Source organism: Malaclemys terrapin, chromosome 6 (genome assembly GCF_027887155.1).
Source record: "Malaclemys terrapin pileata isolate rMalTer1 chromosome 6, rMalTer1.hap1, whole genome shotgun sequence".
Taxonomy (NCBI): domain Eukaryota; kingdom Metazoa; phylum Chordata; order Testudines; family Emydidae; genus Malaclemys; species Malaclemys terrapin.
In genome coordinates, this window is record NC_071510.1 from 503,005 (window position 1) to 518,392 (window position 15,388).

General features: G+C 42.3%; 1 protein-coding gene across 3 annotated transcripts in view; it reads left to right on the plus strand.

Annotated features, from left to right (window-relative positions):
- The window catches only part of TDRD7 (tudor domain containing 7), a 125,285-nt gene that overhangs the window by 21,365 nt on the left and 88,532 nt on the right, over positions 1–15,388 (plus strand). For all 3 annotated transcript variants that reach the window (XM_054032097.1, XM_054032096.1, XM_054032095.1), the window contains exon 4: positions 10,887–11,097. In XM_054032097.1, coding sequence (XP_053888072.1) covers positions 10,887–11,097 — 211 coding nt within the window. The remainder of the gene's footprint in view (positions 1–10,886; positions 11,098–15,388) is intronic.

Consider the following 15,388-nt stretch of genomic DNA (forward strand, 5'->3'; position numbering starts at 1 on the left):
ATGAGTGTTCCAGAACCAGGGCTGCAGCCCATAAGTCTACACTGCAATGAAACTGCCCCACAACTTGAACCCCATGTGCCTTAGTAAGCTGGCCACGGGTTTTTAATTGCAGTATAGACCTATTCTTTGTGTTAGACTTTAGAATCAGGTCAGTTTTAGCCTATGTGGGTCCACTAGTTGTTAAAAGATATTGGAGTCAGGGGTGAGAATAATTATTTAAGGTCTCTTCCCGGACACAGGAGTAAGCCCCACCCTTGAGAACAGAAGCTATTCTCATTGTTTCTGGACATAGCTTGCCTCTGATCTCTGTGCTGCAGAGCTGCCACTGGGGTGTGCCCTCTATAAGAGTGATTCTTTGATTCCCAGTTGGGAAGGGAGAGGAACCAGCTGTGGAACCAGCTCCTCTAATCTTCCCAGGTGCCTCAAGCTGGTCCCTCACTGTAAGATAGGTGAAGGGTAAACTGGACAGAGCTCACTTCCTTTCTCCTTCTAGTGGCAGATCAAAGGGTTACCCAGCAGGCAGACAAGAAACTGGTGGTGGCACTACCTGCAAGAGCAAGTGATGAAAGGTTCATACTAAACTTAAACTGTAAAACAAATCAGTACAGTAATGTAGTAGCCCTCTGATCATGTTTTGCTAAAGTGTCAAAATGGAGCACTATTGCTTATGTAGTAGGATTCAAACCAGAGATCCATTGTAGTTCATCCACAAAGAGTTTTTACAAGGTTTGTTAGGATGCTTTAAAAATACTCTGGAATGCAACTTGATATAAAAAGCTCTTATCCTGGTTTTTATTAAAAAAACAAAAAACCCTCCTACTTAACTGCCACACTCAAATTCCTGGAATATGATAATTTTCTTCAGAGGGCCACAATTTTTGTGGCAGACTGGCCTGCTTGGTAGAAGAGGGTAATGATATGGATGTTGGAGTACATTTACCAGAACCTAATCTGGTATTTTCTTAACTCCTAAGAAATGAAGTGCTGTTGCATGCTTCTAAATTTTCCCTGGTTGTTGATGTTCAGTGCTGTCTCCTGAGACCACCTTGTGTAGCTTATTTTGTCTAATGTATTAAGCTAATACAATTAAGGATCTTTGATTTAAACCCCCCTCCAAAAATTAATGATAAAGCCATCTGAAGTGACACAATAAAGCAAATCCATAAATAATTACACAACTATAAATTCACATCAGAACTCCAATATAACCCATTGGAGGAAAGGGTCGTTTTCTGTGTGCTGTGGCTGTCATGTTTCTAATTTAAAGAAAAAAAAAAAAAAAGTATTAGAAGAACACTATCCAAAGTGAAGTAGTCAAAAATGCCAGGGCTAACATGACCTATGAAAGTTAACTCTTCCCTTGGACGAATACATTATGATAGTCCTTAATTATATAAACACATTTAGTGTGGTTTTTTTTTTTTTTTTTTTTTTTTCTTCCCACCCATCCTAAATGCCAGCCCCACAGACTAACCCTGGATCAGAAGTCATTCTGGATTCTTTTCTCAGTTATCCCTTTGGTAGGCCAAATTAAGCACCTGAGCAACCTCATTGCCTTGAGGGTTTGCACAGATATAACAGATTGAAATTTAGAAACAAGCCTTGCACAAAAGGGTATAGAATTTGTCTGTCTTTTAGCAGCAGGTCTAACAGGAATTTTTTAAAATAGAAAATTTAGGACAAAATGGCAGATATGACAGAATGCATGTGGGCTGAGACTTAAAAAAAAAAAAACTCCAAAAATTAGATTCCTGAAAATCAGAAATTTTAAACACTTAGACTCTTATATCCTCCTTTAGGCACCCACTTTTGAAAGTTTTAGTCACGGAGAACACACTTTGCAGAGTAAAACAATAGGGAGCAAGGAATCCTCTTGTGGTTAAGGTAGAGAACTGGGAGAAGATTGAGTTCCATCTACTGTACACTTTGTATATGACTTTTGCAAAGTCATGTAATCCCTCTCTGCCTCCGTTTCCCATCTGTACAAAGGGGGTACTACATTTTTAGCTCAAAAGTTTTGAGGCTTAATTTAATAAATGCATGAGGTACTAAGACTACCGTGAACATTCGGGGAGGGGTGGGAGGTGGGGATAGCTCAGTAGTTTGAGCATTGGCCTGCTAAACCCAGGGTTGTGAGTTCAATCCTTGAGGGGGCCATTTGGGGATTGGTCCTGCTTTGAGCAGGGGGTTGGACTAGATGACCTTCTGAGGTTCCTTTCAACCCAAATATTTATGAAAAACATCATAGAATTGCTAGGAATAAACTGCACTTCCTCTTTCAGGGGACTGTTATGCATTTTTATGGGAGTAGACTAAAGTGGTCATTCAAGCGTATTGTCCAACCTCAGTGTAGCATTAATGTAGAAACTTTTACCCTGCCTATTATTCTTCCCAAACACTCCTACCTCAAAAGCATCACAAACAGTGAAATTAACATGATTTTTGCTAGTTTCATTCTACTAAAGAAAAACAGGAAGACAAAGAAGCAGATACCTGTAAATAGGAAGGGAAGGGAAGCTGCAAGACACTCTCAAAAAATGAGAAGCTACATGAGTGATCCAGTGTCATGTTAGTTTGTAACATGAGATTCTCTGAAGACACCATCTCTGCAGGAATTTTGCTTCTTACTGTAAAAACTTTCCTACCTCCTAAAGGTTTTTGGTCCTTCACGATGGCAGTAAAAAGTTAAGACTCTGAATCAGGCTTCCTACTAGCCTCACCTGACCAAGTAGAAAAATTGTGTCATTGTTACTTTTAGCTGTTTCTTGACCAGTCATGACAAGCAACTAGCTGGAGACTGCTCTTTCTTTGGCCATTGCTTCAGCTGTTTTACCTCCTTATTGCTATATCCTACCTTCCAGTAAGTTCCATTATGGCTGTTGAAATTTGAGGCTTTTTCCTCTAGCTGTTTGACACTGCTTCAGTTCTCAGGCCTGTCGTCGTCGTCGTCGTCCTTTTTTTTTTTTTTTTTTTTCTTTAAACAACCTCCATCAGGGCCAAAGTTTGGTAGGCATTTCGGTGTTGCTAAGCTCAATGCTAGTTCTGTTTATATTGGTCTGGTGACTCCTACAGCACACATGGTACCCATTTTCTTTTTAATTTGGGTATGACATTTTAGGGGAAAGGAAGTCTGCTCAGCAGATTCAAATCTTGTCCATGAGGTGGAACAGCACTGAAGACTTGAAAACCACATTAGGTGCATTGTCTGATTCAGAGGAGACCAACATCTAGAGGTGCCAGGTGAGCTCGCAGATGCAACACCAAGCAGTGAAGAAACAAAAACTTTATTTGAAGCATTCCACAGAAACCTGTAAATTCAGCATGAGATTGGCTTAAAGCTCAAGTCAGAGTTGGCCGGACAGTTGAATACTAGAACTTGGTGCCAATGTTTTCTGTATTGGTGCAGCGCCCATTCTCCATCCCCCGCCCCCAATCCCAGGCAGGTTTCACCACCAGAATGGCCTGTACTAGTAAAGCTATGGATTCCACCAAGCATTGGTTTCTTAATGTAGTCACAGTCTCTGTGCTCAAAGCTGGTGCTACCAAGCTCCAGCTCCTCAGATGAGGCAGAGCCTTTACACAAGTGCAGAAGGCAGTGGGAAGGAGGGAGAGGAGTTAAATGCCAGTGTTGGCACAAGAACATATGGATATAAACTGGCCATAAAGATGTTTAGGCTTAAAATTAGACAAAGGTTTCTAACCATCAGAGAGTGATGTTCTGGAACAGTTGCCCAGGGGGAGCAGTGAGAACAAAAAACCTGACTAGTTTCAAGACTCCGCTTGAAAAGTTTATGGAGGGGGACGGTATGATGAGTGCCTACAATGGCACGTGGCCCATTTGCTACTGCTAGTAGCAAATCTCTCCAAAGGCTCGAGATGGGACACTATATGAGGAGGGTGTGATGGGTTCCCTGCAGGGGTGCCACCTGGAACTGGGGTACCATTGAGCCCTCTGACCCACCAGCTTGGGCTCCCTCTCACACTGTGCTGCTGTGACAAGCTGCAAAGCCCTAGAAGCTTGCACTTTCACCAGCATTCACACAGGTAGGGACGCACCCAGGTACAGTTACATGCAGGCTCTCTAACCACCAGCCTAGGATCCCAGAGCAGTACCGTCCTTCCCTGGTCAAATCTGACCAGTATATGGGTTTAATACCTGGTCCGCGTCTCCCGCATTGTGGTAACCAAGCTGAGATTTTCCCCAGACACGTTAGTCAAATGCACACTGGTTTGGATTAAAATTTAAAATAAGTTTATTAACTACAAAATGATAGATTTTAAGTGATAGCAAACAGATCAAAGCAGATTACCTAGTAAATAAACAAAATTCAGACTAAGCTTAATATACTAGATAGATTAGATATGAATTAGCAAATTCTCACTGAGTGATAAACAGGTTGGCAGATTCTTAAGGCACAAGCTGCATTTTTTTTTTTTTTTTTTTTTTGCATCTTGGGTTTCCCAGGTTTTCATACACAGGCTAGAAATCCCTTTAGCCTAGGACCATCACTTCCCCCAGTCCATTCTTTGTTCCTTAAGTGTTTCCAGGTGTGGTGTCGTAAGGAGGGTGAGGTACCATCATGTAATTTTCCCCCTTTTATATCTTCTTCTCACTTGCTGGAAAGCTCTTTTGCTGTGACCTGGATCAAACAGTTCCCTTTATGTAGTGCTACCTCTGAGAGGTTTCTATTTTACACGGTTCCTGGGGTAATCCTTGTGCTTGTGTGCATTTCCTCAATAAGCCATTAACATTGTTTGGCCTTTTTACTGTGGTACCTGAAAGGCTGCTTGTGGGTGTTTTCAACCTCACAATATTTCAGTAACACATGTAGCCAAACTTCACATACAATGATAGCACATACAATCCAATAAGATATTAATATCTAGCAGATCAAGACTTTTAGAATGATACCTCATGAGGTGTACTTTGTGCAAAACATATCCTAATTATCTGACAGTGGTGTATAAGGGGGTGTCGGGGTGTGTCAGAGGGGTCTGACTTACTATGGTGAATTCTTTCCCAGATGTCTGGCTAGTGGGTCTAACTGATATGTACAAGCTCTAAATGATCTGATATGGGGACAAGAAGGAATTTCCCCCCAGGTCAGATGGACCGAGACCCTGGGTTTTTTTTTTTTTTTTTTCTCCTCTGCAGCATGGGGTGCAGGTCACTTGCTGATTTGAACGAGAGTAAGTGGTGGATTCCTGGGAACTTGAAGTCTTGAAGTCATTGAGACAGTAACTTAGCCAGAGGTCATGGGTCTGTTAGAGGAGTGGGTGGGTGAAGTACAATGGCCTGTAATGTGCAGGAAGTCAGGCTAGATGATCAAGGTAGTCCCCTCTGACCTTGTAGTCTGAGTTTAGGTGCCAAGAAAAGGATAGCCGCTTTTTTCACTTTTCTCTCGGTACATCCCTCAAGCTTTGTATTCTCCAAGAGTGCAAATCCTGTATAGAGGTGTCTTTAGAGACAGGAAAATTGTTTGCCTTGTAACTCTGCTTCTCTGAAGCTACCACCTTGCAGGATGCTTTCTTGCCTGTACGTATTCCAACCGTTTGGGACTACCTTTTTCGAGGTTTTTCTTGTATCTGAAGCACAACTTTTGGTCTAGCATTGATGAACTTGAGTTGTTTATTTTTGGGAGCTTTCCTTCTAGTCAATTGAAGAAACTGACTGGGATGTTCAGAAGGTGTCATGCAGCAGCTGTTAGAGGCCTTGTGTGTGCAAAACACCTTCAGAGTTGGGGGGAGTTCTGCCAGCCTTATGCCAAGGATCTGTCACTCCTGCAAGATGATAGATCTAGAGAAGCAGAATTGCCAGATAAATGATGTTCTTTGAGATGGCCTCAGCACACACCTGCTTCCGGGATAGGCGCTCCATGGTCTGGTGAGATCAGAACATTCTAGAGCCGCGTCCATTTGGCCACACGTTCTTCTTCGCTCCCCACAACCATGCAGGGTTCCGAAGGTATAAAGGTGGGAGTGGCCCCAACTCTGCAGTTTCTCTCCACCACTGACGGGACTGTGCAGTGAGTTTGGAGCACAGCCCAGTGTCCTCAGTGATTCCCTTGTTGGGGTGGCTTTTTTTTTTTTTATTTTTCCCCTTTCTCCTTCTGGGGTATCTTTGTTGTTAACTGGTCAGTTTTTTAAATGAAAAGGGACAAGATGTTTTTGTGTTGATGCTTTTGTGAGCATCATCTAGATCTGCAAAGATCAGGAGAGTATACATCAGACTAAGAGGAGAGAAGGGGGCGACAAGGCAATGCCCACCTCCTGGAGTACGCGCAGGGGGATCAGAAGGGTGGAGAGCCCCATGCGCTGACAGAGCGCACAGGGATCCACCCAGTCCCCCCTGTTGTAGTCCAGGAGGTCTCCAACCCTGGTGATTTCTACCAGGACCAACCTCCGGCGCACCGAGGGAGACTCCGCCACCTGCTCATGTAAATTGGGATTGTGTAGCAGGGGCTCCACGAAGAGGTCCACCCCCTCGGTGGCCATAACAGACCTGGTCACCGAAAGGAGCTTCCAGGTCTGAAGGAGGTCCTGGTAGAGGACCAGCAGCTCAGAGAGGTCTCACGGAAGACCCCTCGGGTGGAGAAAAAAGCTGCCGGTCATATCGGAGCCCTCGGAGGTGGTGGAGAAAGGCATTGCCCAACATGCTCCACGCTGGACTACCTGCACCCTAAAGGAGTCTCTGCAGGGCCTGGAGGCATTGTTTCGAAGTTACGTTGCTGCTCCATTAGGGAAAAAAACTCATTTAAAGTTATGCAATGCTCCCTTGTAACGTAGTTTGGCTGACTTTACAAGGGAGCATTGCACAAGTTCCTCTTCTCTGCCTCCTTCCCCTCCCTCCCTCCCAGCGCTTTTCTCCCCCCTCCCCTCCCGCCACCAAACAGCTGTTTGGCAGTGCTTAGGACTTTCTGGGAGGGAGCGACTGAGCGTGGAAGCTGCCTCCCGCCTCCCCCTCCCCCCCCAAGCCGGCCAGAGAGAAGCGGTGCTTTGAAGGGGAAAGCGCCACTTCTCTCCAGCCGCTGGCTGCACGGCTGCCGCTGCTCCTCCTGAGTCCTCCAGCCTGTGCTCGCAGGGCTGCATTCCGAAAGGGGCTTTAGAGCTGCAGAGAGCCAGGGCCCCGGGGCCCCCGTAGCTCAGGGCCCTGCAGCCCCTAAAGCCCCTGCATTCCAGGTGGCCCTGCCTGCCGTGGGGGGGGGGGTGGGCAGCAGCTCCCAGAATCGTGGCCATGGGGACGGTGCTGTGCTGCGCAGAGCCACCTGCACACCCCCTGCACCAAACAGGACCTGTGGCACCTCCTGCCTGCCCCAGCCCTGAGCTGCCTCCCACACTCCCACCCTGAGTGCCCTCCCGTACCCTAACTTCCTTCCAGACCCTGCACCCTGAGCCCCAGGAGTAAGCCAGGGGCACCTCCCCACTACAGTACTGTACAGTATACAATGCCTTTGTCTGCCCCCCCCCCCCCCCCCAAATTTCCTTGGAACCTGACCCCTTGCATTTACATTAACTCTTACGGGGAAATTGGATTCGTTTAACATTGTTTCACTTAAACTTGCATTTTTCAGGAACATAACTACACGGTTAAGTGAGGAGTTACTTTATTCACCTACATTGCCGGGCTTTGCACATAATTATTTAGTAGCTTTCTTCTCATCTTTTCTGGGTAGCCTTACACTTGTGAATTCCAACCTTTCTAAAGGGAGTATTAAAGGATTGTTTCCTACCTGTAATATGTTGCTTTGATACTTTTTACCAGTGTAGGAGACAACCTAAATTAGTAGTTGATTTACTTTGTCCCTGGGGCTTGTAGAAGGAAGAAGAAATGTTTAAATTGATGCAGGAGTGCCAGTGATTAGAGGTGCTCCACATGGAAAAAACTTTGTCATTCTTTTGCCAGCAGGGAAAATGTTTTTAGTTTTTGATTCGTAACATGGAAATACACAAGCCATTTTACAGGAAGGAAGCTGTGGTGATATTAAATGATCTTTCGGGTAAAATCCACTACCTTAAATAATTGAATTTACTTGTGTACTGGTATCTATCAGCTGAACCAAATTAACTTTTTACTATCTCCGAGATTACTAGTATTCACCTTTCCCAAAAGTGTGTTTGAGTGGGATAAAGATGGTAGGTATGGGGGAGACATCTGTTAATGATTCATTTGATAAAAGCAAGGCAGATTAAATCTATGGTAGCAACCAACAATTATGCTTGTGAATCTAGTATTTGCTTTTCTCCAGCTGCATAAATCCGATAGGCTCATGCTGTAGAGGAATTCAGTCTACAGCTTTCACGATCTGTAGACTGGCGGCACTTGGTGTATGTATAACTTCTCATCAAGATGAGATCTGAGAGAGAATGCAGTAATTGGATTTTGAATAGTTATTTTACTATATCTAAATTTTGATAGCAGCTGTCAGGGTTCCCTCCCCACTCTGAACTCTGGGGTACAGATGTGGGGACCTGCATGAAAGACCCCCTAAGCTTATTTCTACCAGCTTAGGTTAAAACTTCCCCAAAGCACAAATCCTTTTTTTGTCCTTGGACGGTATTGTTGCCACCACCAAGTGATTTAGACAAACATCTAAAGGGCCACTTGGAGTCCGTGTTTCCCCAAAATATTCCCCCAAGTCCCTTCACCACCGTTCCTGGGGAGGCTTGAGAATAATATACTAACCAATTGCCTTTAATAAAAGTACAGACCAGACCCTTTATCTCTAGGACACTAAAACCAATAAGGTTCTTAAAAGAAGAACTTTATAATTAAGAAAAAGGTAAAAGAAGCACTTCTGTAAAATCAGAATTTAAGGTAATTTTACAGGGTAATAAAAAGATTTAAAACAGAGGATTCGATTCCCCTCTAGGCTCAACTTCAAAGTTCCAAAAACAGGAATAAACCTCCCTCTTAGCATAGGGAAAATTCACAAGCTAAAACAAAAGATAATCTAATGCATTTCCTTGCTTTACTTACAGGTTTTTGTAATCTTGGATTCTTATTTCAGGTAGGGTTTTAGGAGAAGTTTTTTTTTTTTTTTTTCCTGCCTGGTCCCTCTCTCTCTCCCGAGAGAGCACACAAAGAGAGCCCAAACAAAACCTTCCCCCCCCACCCCCGGATTTGAAAGTACAGTAACTCCTCACTTAACGTTATGTTCCTGAAAAATGCGACTTTAAGTGAAATGATGTTAAGCAAATCCAATTTCCCCATAAGAATTAATGTAAATGGGGGAGGTTAGGTTCCAGGGCAGCTTCCCCTACTCTGCAAGCACCAGAGGCGGGGGGGTTCAACCTTCAGCCCGCCCACTCCACTCCTTCCCCCAAGATCGCACCCTTGACCTGCCTCTTCCCTCCCCCCTCCTTCCCCTTTACTTTACTCGCTGCATCCTGGCTTCTCCCCCTCCCTCCCCTCCCTTCTATGATTGCACACCTCCCCCTTCCCTCTCCTACATGGCAGAGTCCTCCCCCTCTCTCCTGCCCGGGGCAATCAGCTGGCTTGCGGCGTTTGGGAGGGTGGGGGAGCCTGCGTGCCAAGTACTTGCTCCTCCCCCCTCCTTCTGCTGGGGCAGTTGGCTGGCTTGCCTCATTCGGGAGGCAGGAGAGGGAGGGGGAGCCTGCGCGCCAAGTCCTCGCTTTTCCCCTTCCCTCCTGCCTCCAAAATGTCGCAAGCCAGCTGATTGAGTATGCTCCCTAATTGATCAGCAACAATGAAACTACGTTAAGCAGGATGACTTTAAGTGAGGAGTTACTGTATCTTCTTTTCTTATTGGTCCTTTTGTTCAGGTGCCACCCAGGTCATTTGAGCTTCTTAACCCCTTACAGGTAAAGGAGGGATTTTATGCTACCCGTTGCTGTATGTTTATGACAGCAGCAATTTAATAAAAATAAATATGAAGATATGATTTTAAAATGTAGTGCGGCAAGCCAGCTTAAATATTCTTTGGTTCTACTACTAGCAAAATAGTAGCTTATCATTATAATTGATTTTGTAGTTTTGCAGCTAGCAATGCTAAAGTCTAAATGTATTTCAGCATTAAAAGTTTGCTTTCAGTTATTTAAATTGGTGCACAAAGCCTTAACTGTATAAAGGTCTTATTTTTTATATATTGATTTTACTATAATGTTGTAGTCTATATAGTTTGAGCTTTTTTGCTCCCGTACAATGTACAAATGGCTTTAAGCACATCGATTTAAGGTATATACTTTCTTGAGATTCTAACTTTATGTTGTGGGTCTCTCTCTCTCTCTATTTCTCCCATACTTGTTTAAACAGTTAGACTGTTTTGAAGTAGAATGAGACTTTGAAATGTCTTGGGAATATTACCCCCCAAAAGCTGACATGGCCTCAAAATAGAGTTAAATGAGAACTTTCATTCAGCAAAAATTACATGCTATCTGGGTAGCATGTAATGTTGTTAAATGTTTCTTAGAGGAGAGAACCCTTTTTAACAAGGAGACACAGGTTCAAGACCATTTTCTTGAAGCCAGCAGTTACATATCATCTGAGAGAATGGTTTGCTAAAACCTAGTATTATTGAATCCACAGCCATGCTGGCTGTAATGATACACAGTAGCCGACATTTGAGAACTTTTTCACACAAATTTTAGCCTGGAATTGGCTGGACTATAAACCTACCTAACTAATCTTGCTCTGCTTTTGGATGAGGAATATCAGTTATGGTGTTTTGGCTGGATCTTGATTGCTCAAAGGAATGAACATTTTAGGTATGAGATTCAATGCTTATTTTTTAATAAACCCTTTGAAAGCTTAATTTCTCTAGGGATATATTTTTACTATTGTTAAAGTATATGCTTAGGTGATGGAACCTTTCAAATTGAGATTCTAATAGTCTTTCCTGGTTTTTATATATCTGCCCATGTTATAGGAAAGCCAAAAGCAACTTTGAGACAGCCAGGATTAAGGGCTACACCAGAAGGCATCAGAAGGCCTACACCCCCCTGGCCAAAAAGCAAAGGCAGTTCTTATGGAATTGTGAAACCCATCATAGAAACTGCTCAATATGCTTTGTCCCCGGCACCCGGAAGTGGACTATCCAAAGAGACTGTAATGCAGAGACATGTCACAATGGTTAACAGGTCAGTGTGTATAGTTTAATAGTTATAAAATGTGCTGGCCAAAAAAACAATTTTGATAAGCTGAAAGTCCTGAATTGTGGACATTCAGTGAACAGATGAATTGTCTGAACTGTCCACATTTTCAAAACTTTTATTTTGCTTAAAAATAAAAAGTGTAAATGCAACAATTCTTATCAAGAAGTGGGATTATACCAGAATACTCTTCTGGCATGTGGGGTGATGAGAGCACTTTACCTTTCGACTCCTCTGTTTCACTATGCCACTATCTTAATATACCATGTTTTGTGTTACAGAGCTGAATTATCGCTTGAGGCAGTATTGCTTGAAATTGCCAAATACCCCCCAGACACTTTTAAAATTATGAAAGGATACAGCAAAAGCTTGGGCACAACTCAATTCCTGAAAAGATTATTCAAAAAATGTTAGTTTAAAAAGATATACTTACGAAGATTTTCAATCACCTACCACAAGCAAAAAAGTAAATATCAGAAACAGCCTGTTTCAGCTGTAAATGGCATTTCATAGATTCATAGATTCTAGGACTGGAAGGGACCACGAGAGGTCATAGAGTCCAGTCCCCTGCCCGCATGGCAGGACCAAATACTGTCTAAGACCATCCCTGATAGACATTGTCTAACCTACTCTTAAATATCTCCAGAGATTGAGATTCCACAACCTCCCTAGGCAATTTATTCCAGTGTTTAACCATCCTGACAGTTAGGAACTTTTTTCCTAATGTCCAACCTAGATCTTCCTTGCTGCAGTTTAAGCCCATTGTTTCTTGTTCTATCCTTAGAGGCTAAGGTGAACAAGTTTTCTCCCTCCTCCTTATGACACCCTTTTAGATACCCGAAAACTGCTATCATGTCCCCTCTGAGTCTTCTCTTTTCCAAAGTAAACAAACCCAGTTCTTTCAGCCTTCCTTCATAGGTCATGTTCTCAAGACCTTTAATCATTCTTGTTGCTCTTCTCTGGATCCTCTCCAATTTCTCCACATCTTTCTTGAAATGCGGTGCCCAGAACTGGACACAATACTCCAGCTGAGGCCTAACCAGAGCAGAGTAGAGCAGAAGAATGACTTCTTGTGTCTTGCTCACAACACACCTGTTAATACATCCCAGAATCATGTTTGCGCTTTTTTTTGCAACAGCATCATACTGTTGACTCATGTTTAGCTTGTGGTCCACTATAATCCCTAGATCCCTTTCTGCTGTACTTCTTCCTAGACAGTCTCTTCCCATTCTGTATGTGTGAAACTGATTTTTCCTTCCTAAGTGGAGCACTTTGCATTTGTAATGGTATTGCAGAGAAATCCATGGATATAATTTAAATATCTTTTACAGATAGCACACATGCTTGAGTTGAATGTGATGATTGCTTTCAGTCTCCTAAAGGGGCATTGCATAGAGCAGAAATCTCCATTCAGTGCTGGTGAGAGACTGAAAGTGACAGTAAAAAGAAAATGACATGCAGTTCTTTAAGATCTCAGTGACTTGCAGTTAAAACTTTCCTCTGTTTACAAGAGAGGATTCCATCCTGCTATCTTCCAGCCTTGCGAAGAGAGTCTGGAATGATAACCTGGCTTGACGGGTTCTGATTAAGCATAATTGGATGTAAAAGATTCTGCAGTAGGAACATAGTTAACAGTTTTGTTGATGTGTAAGCCAGAAAGGACTCTACTCACTTTGGCCTGGAAGGACTATGAAGAATAAAGTTTAATTGTTCAAAAGTAAGCCGATATTGCCAGAATTGCAAACGGTACAGATTTGTTTCAGAATAATATTTAGTGATTTCACGTGTAGATCTCACAGTGCACTGCAAAAATGGGAGAGGGGGTATTATTTACCCCCATTTTATAGTGAGGAAACTGACGCACAATGTCTGTGACTTGCCCAAGGTTACTTAGTGAGTGGTCCTGTGCTCCTCTTCCCCTTGCCAGGTGTCTTTTCTGACCTGAACTGTAGCTATGCTTTAATCCATGCATGCTGCTGTGAAAACATTTAGACTTCAAATGATTATGCTTACTGAAGGTGGCTTTTTTTTTTTAATACACACAGGAGTAAAGAGTAGATTGCTTGCTTGTATCTTAGGGACAAACATGGAAATATAGTACTAAGATGAAGACAAGTAATGTTGGTAACTTTATTTGTGGACCTGTATATATTTTTAATTAGTGAAAATTTAACAGATTTTTAGAGGTCTTCATAGACTTTAAGGTCCGAATGGACCATTATGATCATCTAGTCTGACCCCCTGCACAATGCAGGCCACAGAATCTCACCTACCCACCCACTGCTGTAACAAACCCCTAACCTATGCCTGAGTTATTGAAGTTCTCAAATCGTGGTTTAAAGACCTCAGGGTATTGAGGACCCACATCTTCTGTTGAAGTTGGCACCTCTGGATATCAGGCCATAAATTAGTGTTTAGAGATATCATCCCATACAGAGATTGAATTGTAAATGTATGACTGATAGCTGTATTTGCAGAACGCATGAATGAACAAAAGTTGCACAATAAACATATCAATTTCTCTTCAGTACCTAGAAGTGTGTCTGGGAGGATTGCAAATAAAAATGGGAGTGTGTCAGTCAAGCAGAAATTACAGTATTACACTACTAAATGCTCCATGATACTGTCAGTCCATACTGATATTCTATGGAAGTGTTTCCCTCGGCATTGCAGTGTCAGCATAGAAATATGGATTTTTAATCGTTTTAAATTGAGTATATAACTGAAAAAGTCAACCTTTTGAGTTATTTCATTCTGCTATTACAAAACCACCACATGTAATTTACATGTATCCACTACAATTTTGAGAGTCTTTCACTAAACTAGCATGAAGATTGACTTACAACCCTCTTCATAGGAAACCGTGCTAGTTCATCTTTTGGGGCAACTGTCAGAACATTAGAGATTAGTGGTGTTTCTGCTTGCATTTTGGTTTAAACTGTCTCTGAAAGCTGAGAATTCAAATGAACCTTTTTAAAAGGGAAAGTTAACTATTAAAAGCTGGTATATTTTTAATACAGTACAGTGTCCTTTTATTGGGGGGTGGGAGTGGGGTTAGTTTTTTGTGCACTTGAATCTAGCAACTGCATGGCCAGATCTGGATGAATTCAGAGGAGGGTTCTTTGCTGTTTTTGCTGGATTAGCATTGCCCATTGGTTTTCAGCTATTCTTTGACTATCTAAAATCCAGCTTGGCTAAAACAACTGCTGCACCATCATTTCTCTTTATGTAATGTTTATTGCTGAACTAGGTCATCAAATGATGATACAGAGAATGTCCTCGTTCTATCATTGTGGTTGGGCTAAATCTCAGAATAGCTTTGATTACTTTGATAATCCTCCATGTATTATTATGGTTATTTATAATTAAGCATTTCATTGAAGCAAAATGAGTTGTATGCTACTTTCCGCTAAGGCATAAACATTAACAATGCATATCAGTGCAACAGTTTAATTGTATTCACTACAAATATTTTTTTCAAAAGACCTAAAACCCACAAGAATGTTATCCATTCAGATTCCGTATGCAAGTCGTGTGTATCAGGGGATGTGGAGGAGCAGAGAAACTGACAGCAGTTAATTTCACTCTTCAGAGAACGGGGTCCTATTTAATCCAGACTCTTGCTTTAAGGGCAATACAGATAGCCTACATATGCTCACCAGGCTCTGCTGTTGTAAAGCACACCCAGAGATTCCCATGTCAGCTATAGCACTTTTGTAGGCAAGGCTAGTAGCACCATCTATTAAAGTTGCCTGGTAGATCACATAAGACCCTGTTTTCAGCTGCTTATAACTTTTTGTCAAACTTGAACCATTAAAATTGAAATTTCCTATGCTGGGTGTCTGCCTGAGGCAGGGGTTCGTTAGTTTGAGGGTTTTTTTGGTGATTTTTGTTTTTTGTTTTTAATTTCAGCCCAAACAGTTGAGTTGTTTCCAAGAATGTTAGGGGAAAATAAATTGTCTTGTCAGTATTTAAAATAAGTAAAGACTATTTCTTTAGAAGTTCTACACCTTCATGCTCTGGAGGAGGAACTTGAAATTTGGCAGAGGCTTCTCTTTGTGTCAAAGATGTGCCTTTTTTTGTTCCTATAAAAATCTGCTCAAATTTGGCCAAGTTATAAACCATTGAAAAAAATCTGTCTTTGCGTGTTCAGACTTCTTAGAGGTTAGAAGATAAAATCTGATTAATAAAATCATAGAATATTAGGGTTAGAAGAGACCTTCGGAGGTGATCTAGTCCAATCCCCTGCTCAAAGCAGGACCAACGCCAACTAAATCAT